Source organism: Halichoeres trimaculatus, unplaced genomic scaffold (genome assembly GCF_033239565.1).
Source record: "Halichoeres trimaculatus isolate MK-OKI-2021-1 unplaced genomic scaffold, fHalTri1.1 fHalTri1_scaffold_10, whole genome shotgun sequence".
Taxonomy (NCBI): Eukaryota; Metazoa; Chordata; class Actinopteri; order Labriformes; family Labridae; genus Halichoeres; species Halichoeres trimaculatus.
The window spans coordinates 14,750,214-14,766,151 of NW_027437187.1; the positions used below are offsets into that span (position 1 = coordinate 14,750,214).

General features: G+C 39.4%; 2 protein-coding genes across 3 annotated transcripts; one reads left to right on the forward strand and one right to left on the reverse strand.

Moving 5' to 3' along the window:
- Positions 1 to 1,015: 1,015 nt before the first annotated feature.
- Positions 1,016 to 9,561, reverse strand: cnot2 (CCR4-NOT transcription complex, subunit 2). Of its 2 annotated transcripts, none has more exons than XM_074678454.1 (15): positions 9,459 to 9,561; positions 8,298 to 8,426; positions 8,135 to 8,207; positions 7,758 to 7,905; positions 7,477 to 7,659; positions 7,226 to 7,305; positions 6,785 to 6,874; positions 6,451 to 6,575; positions 6,225 to 6,342; positions 5,726 to 5,882; positions 5,322 to 5,383; positions 3,014 to 3,063; positions 2,824 to 2,924; positions 2,487 to 2,631; positions 1,016 to 2,370 (listed from the first exon to the last, which is right to left on the reverse strand). In XM_074678454.1, exons 2-15 carry the CDS (start codon positions 8,412 to 8,414, stop codon positions 2,284 to 2,286), a joined length of 1,536 nt encoding a protein of 511 aa, XP_074534555.1. In that variant the 5' UTR covers positions 8,415 to 8,426; positions 9,459 to 9,561; the 3' UTR covers positions 1,016 to 2,283. The 2 variants fall into 2 exon arrangements, with proteins under 2 accessions (XP_074534555.1, XP_074534556.1); XM_074678455.1 differs by having other exon boundaries at positions 6,785 to 6,910; positions 9,459 to 9,470.
- Positions 9,562 to 13,877: 4,316 nt separating this feature from the next.
- On the forward strand, positions 13,878 to 14,702 carry lrrc10 (leucine rich repeat containing 10). The gene has a single exon (XM_074678566.1). It carries the CDS (start codon positions 13,878 to 13,880, stop codon positions 14,700 to 14,702), a length of 825 nt encoding a protein of 274 aa, XP_074534667.1.
- The last annotated feature ends 1,236 nt before the right edge of the window (positions 14,703 to 15,938 follow it).

Below are 15,938 nucleotides of genomic sequence, written 5' to 3' on the forward strand. Positions count from 1 at the left end.
CGAATGTTTACTTTGACCACTACTTCAGTGTGTTTCTTTTGTTTCTACAGAAACATACTCTAACATCCATCAGCTCTGGATTGTTATAAACGATGAATTCATTTTGGATTGGTAGCATTTAAACAAGCAGATGCAGTTTGCAGCTTCAGGTGTTGTAACAAGCATTTTTCAGGAGTTGATTCTTTGCCATGCTGCCTTTGATGCCGTCAGTCTGGATGGACTGTCTCTTTTTCCAACAGTTGAAGCCTCAGCTTTGAGCGTTTAATCAATGACTAATTTACATCATGCTTTCATTTTATTACTTTGCTGCTTCTTATTAGAGTCCAATGTACTAGCTGTGAATGATTCTTCATGGCCTTTAATGGCAGCTCTTGTTCTTGATGCCTCAAAATTATAGCACAGTAATGAGGAACACGGAGAACAATTTCTGTGTAAAATGTAATGTTCTGTCATTTAATTTGGTTCTGTTTTATATGTTGTATGTGTGCCTTTCCAATGTGTGGATTTAAGCTTTGATTGCCTTCATAGTTGAGAAATCAAACACCCAGGAGGAAAGTGTTGCATTGTCCTGAGATTTCGTTTTGCCTCTGCTGCAGTGGAGATGATACATTTTTAATTATCTAGTTTTATATCCATTAACATGTGGTACATGTGAAAAAGGACCATCCTCTGGTCAAAATTACATTCCATGAATTTATTTGATTGAAAAAAAGATCTGTAAAGTCTCTGAAGGCTAATAAAGCTGCACTTATAAAGAACCCATCATGAGTTTATCCTTACATCCTTTAAACTAAAAAGAGGTTTTACATGGAGTGAATCAAAGGTGGACAACATGGCTGATGCAGCAACATGTAACCTACCGTCCACATTTCTGCACACTTTTCATAAATCAGGTATGATTACTTAAAACTGACTTAAGGAAATAAAAACCAGCCAGGCTTTATGAAGAATAAACACAGACACGTGGTGGTTCAGGAAAGCCTTTTCCGCTTTAATACAAAGAAAAGCGTTTTACTTCAGAAAATACAAGATTGGTCTGGATTTTTTTTCTCCTTAAATTGTCATTTTTCCGTTTCCTATGAAATGCTGCTGTTCGCAGCTGTTCAAACAGCTGGAATCGAAATACATCCCTTCTTTAGCTTTGGACTCTCAACTTGGGGAATGATCTCCTTGTTTGATTTGTTTTTGGCTGAGAATCAGGCCTTTCCTTTAATGACGACATTTTAATGTTGTATTATTTTGTTGTAAGTGCCCACAGTGCCATGTGACACCCTGTCCAGCAGATCCAGAAATGTCCTGTTACATCCACATATTGCATCCATGCTCACCTCATAAAAACGAGGTACAAGGCAGGGCAAAATATCTTCCAAAATAGATGTCATATATATATATATATATATACATACATATATATATATATATAGCAATCATATATACACATTCGTACATACATATACTAATTTATGTGATGAAAAGAAACAAAAAAATGTACACATTTCTTACAAAATTGTAACAAAGACTGGAAATTTTTTTTTTCTTTTTTTTTTCCTGAAGCAACATCTCAGAATTCGAAAACCAAAGTCATCTCCCAGTCCTTGTGTCCATGTTCAAGTGACACAGAACTCAGGAAGAAAGACCAAAGGAAGAAAATAAGAGGAACAGACAGAAAAAAAGTTTGTTGGTGCAAATACAGAGGTATTTAAATGGAAGAAAAAAGGGATGAAAAGGTATGCATGTGGAAAAGTTGCATGAAACCCCTGACAGAGCACAAATGAAAAGGAAAAATTGTTTCAGGGAGTGTTCACATAAAAAAGCACAAATAAATTTTGTGTTCTTTTATTACTAAACATAGTGCAACAATAAACATTGCATTTCTTTCAAACTTTCACTTGCGTCCAAGGATAATAAATTTACCTTCCCTGACTTCTTTCTGTTCTAACACGTGTGAGTCTTAACACTTGTTACTGTTACTGTCCTGTGCCACAAGGCTAGTCCTCCTCTCTGCGAGCAAACAGACTTCAGATTCAGAGACGTAAACAAAACACCTGCTCAAAATGAGAAAACAACAGCAGGAACACAAAGAATAAAAACAGAACAAGTGTTGGTGTTTTGGGCAGCATGTAATTTTGGAAGGGCAGGGCAGTTTGGATGGTGGCGACAACCCCCACAGTCAAGAGAACCAAATCCTCCAGGAATAAAAACCAAGCTGTGGGTCCCACAGCGCCCCCTCCTGGACAACAGTGCTGTGTGCAGGAACAGCTGCAGCTTTGGACTGGTCAGGCCTTAGAAGGCCTGCTGGGCTGGGTTGTAGTTGAATGTTGTTGGCACATGAGGCCTCTCTTCCAGCTTATCATACTCCAGATGAAACTCCTAAAGATGCAAACATTTTTTTAGCACAGTCACAAGAGACCAGACCATTTACAAAAGTCAAAAGTTTTACACAGGTGTCAGATTTGGAGATGAAAAAAGATGAAACAGGGTTTTACCTTGGCTACTTTCCTCCAGTTAAGACAATCAAAGAAGTAGTAAGTTCCCCTCTCGTATGTGTTGGTCTTCAGTGTTGGCTCCATGCCAGGTGCTCTTGTTATCCAGACTCGCTCTTCTTTGTGGTACCTCCAGTCCCGGTTAAAGCTGGAGCAAAAGTTCAAAATGTATGACAAAAAAAGGTGAAAAACAAAGCACTGATCAACTGATTGTCATAATTTTTTAAACAACAGCACTAAAACCATAACCCGTTACAGAAAAAAAAACCTAAAAGAATCATAAACTATGAAGAAGTGATAACATTTCAGACCATCTCTATTCAAAGAGTTGAATACTCACAGCTCTACTGCTGCCAGAAGCTGCAACAGGTCTCCACCATTCATGTAGTACAGGTAGAACAACAGGTCTTCACCATATCGAGCCAGTTTAATTGCAGCCAACTAGAGGTGGGACAGCAGAAAAGTTACTTATGCACCCAAAAAGTTCTCTACATGAAGCCTGCATTTACTAGCTGTGTGGTTATAATTACCTTGTCCCTTATGTGGATATTGGTTAAGTATTCAGAAGGGACATGGAAATCTGAAAAGTTAAAACATGAAAAAAAATTAACCTTTATTTAAACTATGGAGAGACTTTTCTCAATACAGATATGTTAAGATTCCTGCTTTTAATGAGTCATTTTACAACTTGACACCACTTCAGCCACACACACACACACACACACACACACACACACACACACACACACACACACACACACACACACACACACACACACACACACACACACACACACACACACACACACACACACACACACACACAGGACCTTAAAAGGATAAAAAAAGGAACCAAAGAGTCTTATGAAATTAGGCTTATTTAAAGGTGCAGTCTGCAGAATTTTCATGAAAAATAAAAAGTAGACTTTCACAGGAATAATCCTGCTCAATAGTCACTTCTGGGACTCTATGCATGTGTGTTAGTGTCTGTGTCTGCCTCAACTCCCTTCATTGTCTGTATGTTGATGTTTTGGTTGTACTGGGACATTTCTGGGTAGAGAGTAGACATGGCCGCATCAGTCAGTCACAGTGCGCCCAGTGCCCAGACTTTGCGTGTTGCTAGCGAGTGGAAGAAGCTAATTAGAGAAGCTACGATAAGGGATGTAGCACAGAGGAAGAATAACACAAAGTGTAACAAATGTCCATACAGATAAAGTTTTTTTTACAAAACCTGGATGAAGCTTGGCTCAACTTTCATCCGCTCTTGTGCACTTAGAGAGCCGCATGGGATGAAGAGCAACTTGAGTTGTCTTTCTGCTAACCAGGTATGAGACAAATATTTGTCATTAGCTTGTGCTTACATGCTAAGTCAGGTGCACGGCTCTTCAGTCTCTCCCTCGTAGATACATGATGCTACAGGTGGTTGCTGGGCTAGTGAGTGTGTTCGCACAGTTATGGTCAGAGGCAGTGGGTGTGCGCTTCTGCTGGCACTGAGCCAAGGAGGAGAACCCCAGTTTGAATGTGTGTTGACTAACAAGTAACAGAAATTCCTGCAGACCCTTACTTTTAACACCCTGTAGTGTCAACAGACACATCTGTTACAATCACCTTTTTGTATTTACACAGCATACCTAGGGATGGGTACCGAATTAGGTTTTTTATAGGTACCAACCGAATTCTGTCAAAAGTACCAGGTATCGATTCATTTAAAATCAAAAGGTACCATGTTTAGGTCCCTAAATGCATCCTTGTGACTGTGAGGGAGTGGAAGAGTAGGTGATTTTCCATGCTGGACATAAGCACAGCATTGCAAGGTTATATATTAAAGAATAAATTTGTTAAATTGAATTTTTTTTATATTTCATTATTAAACAAATTGATATTTTTTACCACATAAACACATAAAAGTACTGAAACTTGGTACTGTTGAGTACCGCTACCGATTGCCAGGTACCAGGCATCGGTACCGTATCGTTTCAAATGTGAAAGGTACCCATCCCTAAGCATACCAATGCCGTGGTTAGGGTGACAGACAACAAAAGGTTAACACCTGCTTGTAAAAATAACATTGATTTGTCTTCAGTACCATTTTCATACAATGATGCACTCAGGATAGCAAACTATACCAGCAGCAGAGAAATGTTTCACTTTATGTTGGGTTAACAGATTGCCACCATACAAGCTCTGACTCAGTCCCCGTTTACACAACAACGTTTCATCTGAAAACACTAAAACGCAGAAAATAAATGTGCGTTTGCAGATACACGCTGAGGGACTGAAAACGCTGTAGTAAGTATGCCAGGCCTATAGTCAGTGCTATAACTTTCTTGTCCAGAAGCTGCTTTTAGTAGATCTCCACTGAAGTAGAGTTGAGCTGATCATCTGGTGTATTGGGGAATACTAAGTTCAAAAGTGGAGCAACAGATGCACATTTTGTATAAAGACAGTCAGCAGATTCAGCAGATTGAGCAGCACAAGCACAACATGGTAGTTCCCGACAAACGTGTTGTCCTGTTGTATGCGCTCGTGCGAAGCGAAGTGTGTCGTCAGCGTTTCCACTTAAAATGCCGGCTTACTGTTTACACCGCAACTGTGTCGGCAGCGTTTCAGAAAAATCCCACTCTGGAGGCCGTTTTCAAAAGTTTGCGTTTTAGGTCGGCTGAAACGCTGTTTCCATGTAAACGTGAGGCTGAAACACAACAAAACTTTTGCGTTTCACCCTAAAACCATTGTCGTGTAAACAACCCCTCAGCCAAACGAATATTATTTCAGGTAACTTATAGATGAAAAAAAAAAATCAAAGTCATCCTCCAAACAAACTTGACATCGATGTCTTACCAATGTCTTGAGGTCGACATGGTGACGAGGCCCACGGAGAGGCAAACTTCGGATACAAGTTTCTGTAAGGACAAAAACATGCAGTTAGCATTCTGAGCTCCAAATTACAATGTTCATTAAAAGTAGAGGTACAGATTAAAAGACATAATAAATAAAATCAACATTATAATGTTAAAAGGCAGTCATGAGTTCAAACTGTTTCTTATTCTGTTTATAGGTGAGTGAGACAATTCAACCTCCAAATAATGTGCTGTAAGAAGTCAGTTTATCAAACATTTAAAAAGTGCAGAATTTCTAACTGGACCGTTTATTTATCAGGTCTTATTTCTGCATGTTAAACCACAAAGTCTCCTGGTTAAAAAGTCCATTCAAGAACTGCATTTTTGCGAGAAGAGCTTTCTTACTCAGGCGAGTTTAAGTTGAGTCCCAGTGTTGTGAGGTCGCTTCCAAGTGCCAAATGGACCATCCCTGGATCAGTCTCTGCCGCTCGGATAAACGTCAGCAGTCCAATCATGCCGAATTGGTCTGTCACCATCCCTGAGGGAATGTTCGTGACCCGACCTGCAGCAGCAGAGAGATGATTCAAAGTAAACAAACCACTGAAAGTATTCATGTACAGATATACTTACTGCCATACATTACCTCCATTTTTCTAACCACACTGTACGCACAGTTTGAAGAGCAAATAAGCTGGTTATGTCTCTAACAAGTGATGGAGAGATGATGATGATGATGGTCTCTGTTACACACAGTATTTTCTCTTGGTTTCCACATTGTAGCCTACCCTTTAATTAGCTAACCCCAAATGCAGGGTAGAGAGCCTGACTGCCTCACCCAAGTTGTGCGATAAAGAAGGGATGTCTCAGTGGAATTGGAGCGATACGATTGGCTGAGAGGTCTCACCATCGGGCAACACCTGGATCCCTTTCTTCTGGTTGTTGTTCTGTGCCGACGCCGTCTTATCCCCAGGGAACTTGGGCCCATCTGCATTGGATGTGCTCTTGCTTGTGGAGTTCAAGTTCTAGGGAACAAAGAAAAGTATCTTTAACACCGGACATGAAAACAGTAACTGTATCAGAACAAATGTCACTTTAATGGCACTTTGATGATTGTAAAAAGGAAAACTAACAGTTTTGTTATCATCGCTGTTCAACGTGGGGTCCTTGTAATTTGGGCCGGGCAGTGCAGGGAAGTCCTCGTTGTGGATGGAGAAGTCCTGTGTCTGTTCAGTTGATGGCTTTGTTACCATGCCAACTATAGATAACGACAAACAATGTGGAGCATTATTAATCCCCAAGGTGCATTGGGAAGCTGATCACGAAAGAAGTTCTTTTTAAAGTGGACTTTGATGTGCAATAACAACAAACTGCTATAATTATGAGCCCAATCCAGATGCTCTCATTCATTTCTCTGCTGCTTAATGCGAGGAAGAAGACGGTCTTTTCTGCAGCCTAATGGCCTACCGTAAGGAGCTCGTCCAGCCAGCGGGTTGAGCACTGGTGTTGGGTTTCCAGTCCCTTCTCTCCGACTCCTGTCAGCTAATGCAGGAAAGTCTGACAAATCCAGCCCTGTTATATTTTCACTCCCATCTGCATCAATAAGATAGTTAAGGGATGTTTAACACGTGATGTCCCCAAAACACAAGCTATCACTATCAAAATATTACAAAAATTAACTGAACAAAAACTGAATGAAAACAACTTTAATAAAAGTAAGTCAAACGTGCATTTTTTAGCTTAGTTTCAGTAGTCACAAATAAATGTAACAAGAAGGCCAGAATACTGTTAACAGTGTAACAGGGACATCATACGTCAGCATTGACCACCGCTGGAAATCTTCACTCATACATAAATGTTCAAAGAAAACTAACAGTCCTTTTATCCATCTTACTCAAACATACAAACCTGTGCCATTAAAGATGTTGCTTGATAGTGGATTGTTCATCCCAAAAGCTTGGTTGCGGTTCATTCCAAATCCTGACATGCTGCAGTGACAAAAAAAAACAAGTAGAAGAAAAAAACAAATGAAGCAGATTTCCAAAAATTAGCTGTTTAACAAAAGAAACAAAAATCTTTTTATCACCAAGTTTAAGAAGATCTCCGTGAGGATGTTACACTCCAGTGACAGGCATGGGGGTAAAACTGGTTCTGTGTACCTGTTGATGGTGAAGGGCTGGCGTGCTGGTTGCTGTTTGGGCATACAGATGATGCTTGGCGAGCTTCGGTTTGGGCTGCCAAGCCCCGAGCTGCCCATACTGTTGGTCCTGCCGCTCATTCCGATGCCTTGTCCGACCTGAGAGTGGTTCAGCATGTTCCTCGAGTTCATCGGCAATGTCCCCCTTCAAAAAGACACAGGTTTTAATATCATGGATTTTATTCAACACCAGTTTAAACTACACAAGTATTCCTCCAGAAAGTCAGATACTTCAGCACACACCTGCTCGGTGAGGGAGGGGTGTGGAGGGACATGGTGGGGACACCAGTTGTTGGGGTTATATGACTTGTTAGCTGCGTGCCTTGTGTTAAATTTCTGTTTAACTGAGGCGTACTGTTCCCCATGCCCCTTATCGAGAAGCCAAGTGCACCTGTAGAAAGAAACATGGGTAAATACAAATCACATTGAGAATCCAAATCCAAACAAATTCTTCTTCAAAATTTCACAAAAATCTTTTGGTTACCCTGGTTTCATTTGCCCAGTTTTTACTTGCTCTGCTTTACTGAGCTCTTAACTACAATGGTCTCATTTTATTCATTCAAGATATTCAACATCTAAGAAAAGAGTCAAGAGAATGGTTTTAGGTAATGAACACCTACTTTGTGGGCCGTACAAACTTGCACCAAGCTGCGACAGCTGCCCTGACGATGATGGTGAAGGAGAAGAAAGCATCTGCAGGATGAGGTTTGGGGTTAGAGTTGGGTGAGAAAACCGTGTCCTCTCAAGGATGAGGAAAATGTGCATGTGTGGGGTCATACTCACGTCTTTGTCCGATCGATGTGGGAACATCGACGGCTGGTTGTAGTACATGCCTTCATCAGAGAAGTCGTTATCGACAACCTCGACGAACTCGACAAATTTCTTTCTAGTACCAAACATGCCTTTCGTCACCTGAAAAGAGCACAGGGCTGCTGTGAGACATGTGCAAGGGAAAAGTCTGGCATGAGGTGGATAATGTAAGAAGAGCACAAATACATCTTGTAGACACTTCATATTTCCAGTGGTTGTCTTCACAACCATGTGCAACAAGTTTTATATAGTTTATGTAAAAGTTTTATTTTGAAGTATTTATTATTTAAAGAACTTATTTAATGCTAAAAATAAGATACCACACTTTTTTTTAACCATATTGAGAAATATGCATTGTATGTAGCACATTGGTGAAAAATAACGTTAGTATGTAATCAACTTGATAGACACAGGCAAGAAGTTTCCTGAGTTAAACTATATCCAAACGCAAAGTTCTGTTTTATGTAACAAATATTATCATTGATTAACTTTTCACTGAGGTTAATTAAGCATATTTTTAATTACTGTAAGTTTAGAGCAATGCATGTATGCTATTGTGATTGATCGCATATGGGATAAAAAGTTTAACTTTAACAATATAAAGTATACATCCATCCACAACATTAGAGGGTTAAAATAGCTGATAGTTGAATTTAGTACTTAGTTTATTTATATTGAACTTTTGTGGTTTATAAATTAGAGTCTTTAAAGTAAATAAACAGCAACAGTGCTAACCTGCTACTGAGCTAACAGTTATGTGGCTAACGTTAGCAGTCAATCTGTGCTAGCTAAGCTCGTCGGTTTGAAGCGGGCTGCCCTCACACGGAGCTAATGTCCACACCACTCCGAGCCTTTGAACTGCAAAACAGCAAGACTTAAGTATCAGACAACAGTCTGAACTGGGCAGCTGTATGGGCCCTTTCTGCCCAGGGATATCCACAGTCAGCTGTCCCTCTTCTCGGCTCAGTGTAAAGCTCCGTCTGCAGCAGCCACAGCATCAAAAGCTACAGGCTAAAGGCTAAACACCTCCTTATCAAAGCGGGGTCTCGAAACGAGATAAAAAGCTCATGCATTTGGCTTCAATATGCAGTGAAGCGACATTTGAGAAACATGAATAAAGTATAAAATTCTCACCGCATCAATTTCTCTTCTCTGCGTTAGATCCAAGATGGCTGTGTGTATTCAGAATCGAAAGAGGGATAGCCTTTACCCTTTGACCTTACAACCTGCTGACCACTTCCGTACACAACACTGAACTTGTCAGTGAAGTGTTCACCATCAGTCCCACAGTGTGCCTGGTGGGGGAGAAGCAAGCAGCAGATCTAAAAAGCGTGCTTGATGTTTGAACATTTTGAGGAGAGGATTAAAAGGAGCATCGTTGTAGAGCTCTGCCTCCCTCCTGTGATCAAAACATGTCATGCATGATGAAATATTGCTGTCTGTCCCTGTGCTAACCAGCGTCCACATTACAGCGATGGCTACAGAATAATAAAAAAGTTTGTATTTATCAGATGTCAATAGCACAGTCGCTTACGGCAGAGTATATCACTCACAAAGAATGTTATATTTGTGCAAATACATTATGTATTCTGCATCTAACTATTTACCACACAGCAAATTTGGGGCCAGTTAGTGTTGTCACTACAATAAAAAAGTTGTAATGACTCACAGGAGTTCAACAGTTAATTGTTATGTGATCTACACCACAGCTGTCTAACATAATTGACTAGATCAGAACACATTTTGGTTTCAATAACCAGGACTGATGACCCAGTTCAACTTTTTATTCATTTAGATATGTGTATTATATAGTGCCTCGCAACTTTGTTAGACCTCCACGCAGCGTAAGGTGTTTTCCACCACCGCTCTATAGTTGACTACCAAAACACTTTTTATGTGTCTGTTATGGTAAATCCATCAGGATGTATAACCATGAGTTCTTAATTTTTTATTTTTTTACAGAGAAGCAGAAAAAGGAAAGCACATTATAGTTTTTATGGAAACGTGTCTTTATGTTTTATGTACTTGTGTTTGTGAGCAGAAAAAAAATGGGAATAAAAACACAATAGCAGTTTGAAAGTCCTCACTCTTGTTCAAAACGGTGAAGAGTTGGAAAGTTTATGAAAATCAAAGATTCAGAGTTGCAGCACTTCATGATGCTGTTTTTTTTTCCTGTCTAATATATTTGTTAAATCCCAAATATCGATATCAATAAAAAGCATTATACAACATGATACAATTAATATAGTCCACAACCAACCAGCCTAATGTGAGTACGGCCTTTCTTTTACGGAAAGTGGTTTAAATTTTTACATTTTTATAGAGTACTGGTTAAAGTATGCCAGTGATTTTCACTACTTTTTAAACAATCCCTAAGGAGCCAGTTTTTTTTTTTAACCACATCATGTTAACAAGCAGCCAAGGCACTCGTGATCACAGCTATCAAGAGCTTTGGTACACATATTAAAACTCTTGAGGCACATCAGAAAATAGGCTACACTGTGTTGTTTCTTATGCATGAAATTGGCATTCAGAGACCATGTGAAGATGTAAAAAAAATGGACAACTGCTCACAAATTCAGAAGACTTTACACTGCTCACCAAATAAGACTGTGGTTTTCTCTGAACTTTCAAAAGTCAACAAGGGCTCCTTTTGTCTCATTGACATTAAAAGAAAAGTTGATATGATATCATTGAAGTCATTGCGTCATAAGGTTAAAATTCCTCAAAATTCCCTTCAAAAAGCCCTGTAATCACCATCGTATTTGAGTCATTTCACCGTCACATTATATCTTTTTTTACTTTTGCTGTCAAACAGGAGTCTGCAGGTCTAAGGTGCACCTCACACCAAAACTGATGAAGAATAAGTATTAAACTGAAAAGTGAAAAAGTAAGGAAGCAGATCTTTAGATCTTTTGGAGCAAACTCAGACTGAAATTAATTATGTTGAAATGCTGACTCAGCATTTCAACATATTGTTATCCTGTGACTTTATTCCACTTCTTCTTATTCTTCCGTACGTTTTTTGGCTCTTTTCACAGCCTTCAAATTTTGTCCGATTTTCACCGTTCAACTTTTAAACTATTCAGCTTGTTTAGGAATAGTGTGCTATATCTTTTCACTTTTCTAACTATTAAACTTTTTGATTTATTCAGCTTTTTCCAAAAAAAATTCTCTATGTTAAACAGATGGGAAATATCAGCTCCTCTGACTAAAATCTGCTTCAACTTCAACAAGCTCTAACTTCAGCTTACTCCCACTTACAGACTTCATTTTTGCTTTAAAATGTTCACTGATCTTTCCACTACTGATATCTGTAATAACTTTTTTAATATCTTCAACTGTTTTTGAGATTTCACTGTATAAGCGACACAAACTTTTCACTCTTTTCACCTCTCCTCCTGCTCTCAGAGGGCGGAATGTTTTCAATTTGACTGAGAGAAGCAGCTGCTGCTACTGAAAAAAACTGCCGATTAACCTGCCATAAAATTCTCAAACTTGACTCAAATCAAACAAAAAAGGCTGCTACTCCTTCAACTTCAACTGCTTCTACCTTTTGCAGACTTTGACTCGAGACTCTGTTCACACATTAAACTGGTCCTATTCTCCTCATCTCATTTACACATTAATCATAGATTTCTGCTTTCTTCTACATTTTTGAGATTTCACTGTTTGGTTTCTCTCTCTTTTTATTTAATTATTTTAACTTTTGTAGGCTGATTTACATTTCCACTGTATCCACTTTCTTTATCCACTCATTGTCTTTTCCTCATTTCTCTTAACATTTTTTTTTTTCCTTTATTTTTCATTTTCAGTTTTTTCCACTTTTATTCAAACTTTTCCAGCTTCAGCATTTCAACGCATTTGCTGCAAGGAAATGCAACTTCTCTAGTTAATGTTACTAGTTACACAATATTTTATGATAATTATTAATTATGATTAAAAACAAATTTAAGTGATGTACTTTTACCAAACACATTTAGGTTGAATAGAAAAAGTAGGGATGAGGTTAAAAGGTTAAAAGAACAGCCATTTATTATATTTACAGATAGCAAAAGTTAAAATGTTTGACTGTTGAAATAAATGAATAAGGATGATGATCGTTGTTTAAAAAGGGAATAAAAACAAAATCAGTCACAAGACTGTAGAAATTTAAAGTTGATTGAGTTAAACAGGCGAAATCCCTTTTCTTAATCAGGCAACTACACCTTAAAGTTATTAACACAAGGTCCAAGTTATAAATATGCTGCTTATGCTTACTGGTTTCAAGAGTAGGCTAGATAATGGTCTTTTAACAACCTCTCTCACAGCTAATTGATAATGACATAAAATGCACTGTTACATTTTCCATTCGTCAGTTCCAGTGTTTACACCTGTGTTTTTCTGCACTTATAGCCAGTTTGAACAAACAGTCACATAGTAGCTGTGAGCTCTGTCTGAGGTCTGTCCGAGGCCCCCGTACACGGAGTGGATAAGGAGAAGTACCAGTGCTAAAAACAACGTGTCAGTGATTGAAAACAGATGACTGCCAGCTATTGCCCCTTGTGATAAGGGAAATGAAATTCCTTCTCTGTTTTATCTTGTTGGAAAATAGCTCTAATGAAAAAATGCAAGATAGCATGCAATTTTCACACCTCAGGCAGGTGGGGATGATGTGCTACTTTTTACAGTTCAGAAAGAAGACTTACCTAAGAAACTGAAAACTCATTCAACCTCCCTCTTAAGTTTTAAGTCTCAACTCAGTCATTAATTTCAGGGATCACTCAGAGGTAGAAGCCAACTTTCTTGCCTCATGGCAAAGACAGACATCTTTGTTTTGATCATCAATAGCCTTATTTAAACATTTGTTGCTCTTTTCTTTCTGACTACATTAGTCTTGTGCTTATCCATAGCACTCTGCTCCATCCTATCTTTCTCTCCCTCTCTCACATTTCTGTCATCTCGGTGAAGAAGAGGGGAAAGTCATTAAGCATGGGGAGGAGAGAGCAGCCAGTGGTTGCTATCACCATGAAAGTCAAGGCAAAGCTCGGAGCCACAGAGAGATAGTAAGAGTGCCGCACTGGGAAATATCTGTCGAGAGAATACACAACATTTTCAGCTCATTAAGCTGGATAAACAAAGGTCTTACTGTAGGATATGCTGAGAGTCATGGACATCAGCTGGAAAACAACAAAAAGTAGGTGTGTTTTCATTTACCTCTAATCCTGATCATTTTTACGTTAACTATGTTTTGAATTTCTCACCGGCCAATGAGAATGCTCATTTGGACAAAAACCCAGCAGAATGTCTTTATTACATGTGATGGTGTAATTTAGCATTATAATCAAGTTATCGCTCCTAGTTGCAGTTTCATATGCTGATGCAGACCATTGTTGCAAACTCGTTTTCTGTTTTTTCAGAGTATCAGGATCAATATCTTCATAGAGGCGGTGGAGGAGAATTAATGGGATGCCAACAAGTTCACCAAAAGACGCCCACAGCCTGCCTCAGTGCACACTTTGCCCAGTTGTAAATTGATGAGGAGGACCAGATGTGTGTCAGAGGCTGAGGAAGATGGGTAACGCCATGCGAGGCATCATTGCCTTCATCCCCTCAGAGCGGTGCCAACGGTTCTTAGTGGGGGACCTGAAGGAGATGCCTCTGGATCGAACTTTGGACCTGAGCAGCCGCCAGCTGCGTCGACTGCCTCTTGCTGCCTGCGTTTTTGATGAGCTAGTGAAGCTCTACCTGAGCGACAACAACCTGAGCAGCTTACCAGCCGAGCTGCAGGGCCTGAAGAAGCTGCAGCTCCTTGCACTGGACTTTAACTGCTTTGAAGAGCTCCCTGCAGCTGTTTGCAGATTGCCCCAGCTCAACATCCTTTACCTGGGTAACAACAGGCTTTACAGCCTCCCCAGAGAGTTGGGAGAGCTGAAGGAATTGAACACTCTGTGGCTGGAGATGAACTGCTTTACTGTTTTCCCCAAAGTAGTCTGTGAGCTCCCTAATCTCAAGACCCTGCACCTGGGTTACAACCAGATCCAGAGTTTACCCACAGAGCTGGGAAGGCTGGAGGAGCTGAGGAGTATCTGGCTCGCGGGGAACCAGTTGTCAGAGTTTCCACCAGTGTTGCTGGAAATGCACTTTCTGGCTGTCATTGATGTGGATCGGAACAGAATCCGACGCTTCCCAGGTCTGTATCACTTGCAGGGACTGAAACTTGTCATCTATGACCATAACCCCTGCGTTAACGCGCCTGTGGTGGGTGAGGGAGTCAGGAGAGTCGGACGCTGGGCGGACTGCTCAGATGATGAACAAGAAGAAGATGGATCAAAAGCGGCGAGTGAGACAACAGCAGAGGTCACAGAAATTCACCCAGAGGAGGAGCACAATATTTAAGGAGAGGGGACAGAGCGAGCCTCATCTGTGGCGGGCAGCTTGGATCAGAAAGGCATTCAAGTGCAGCACTCGAAGTGAAGAGCTGCACAAAACGCTGATGGTTGGCCCATATATGGTAAAGACGATTGGATGAGCTTCAATATAAGACTTGAAATAGTTCATAAACATGGCTTCTAAAAAGGGGAAATAAATCCAGGAATAAAAAATGTTTTCTTAATCAGCTACTTACACAGCATAAAGTCAATGTTTTGTTTGAAGTTGAAGATAAAATAAATTGTAAATTAAAATTGTTTGGAACACAGAGTTGAGGTTTTCAGCCGTTTGTTCATGTCCATGTGAGACATATTGATTGTTAGTTTTTTGTGATTAATCAAAAAAACATTTTTATCAGGACTGGGTTTTTTTTTTTAATTCTGTTGTATTCACTCTGCAGTTTACTGTTCCTAAAGGCTACAACATCATAAGTGTTCATAACCCCAAGTCTCTGACAACGGAAACAAACAAAAGTTATTTAACTGGAAAATCTGATTGTTTAATAAACAAGCTTAAAACAGATTTAATTAAGCTTAAAGGATGTCTTTACATAAAGGGAAAAAGGATTCATGATGTGAAATCTTGTTCAGGCAGGGTCTGTAATATCTATACCTGCTTAAGGCCAAAGACGAGGCGCTTTTTAATACCACTGATGGATGATTTAAGTCAATTAGTGCACTCCTTATTCAGACCAATGCATAATTCATCTGATAGATCGAGGATGTGGCTTTGAATAAAGCCTGCTAATGGACTTTAATATCATTGCCACAAGGTTCTGATTTCATACAGATCATCATGCAGCTTCTCAGATCTTCAGAGTACCAGGAAAATGTTCTGTGAACAAAATTAAATGTCAAGAATCTTGAATCTTTTTGGTGACTGAATCCTCTCACTTACCAACAAATGTGGAAAATCTAATTTTATTTCAAATAGCATGAAAACACTGAACTACTGTATCAACAGATTTAATCAGCTTCCTGTAAATAAAAAGACGCTTATGTGTTTGAAAGAAACTCAGTCTTTGTCTCTTCGATCACTAAAATGCTGTGAACTGTGTCAAAGAACAACTTTTTCACTCTGTTACACTGACTCAAAATTACACTAAGGTTAAAATATTTCTCTCACATCATCATCAGCAAACTGTGGAGTCAAATGTGGATTTCAAGTCCACTTTCAAAATAAGGGTCTTCTGAATGTCGGCTT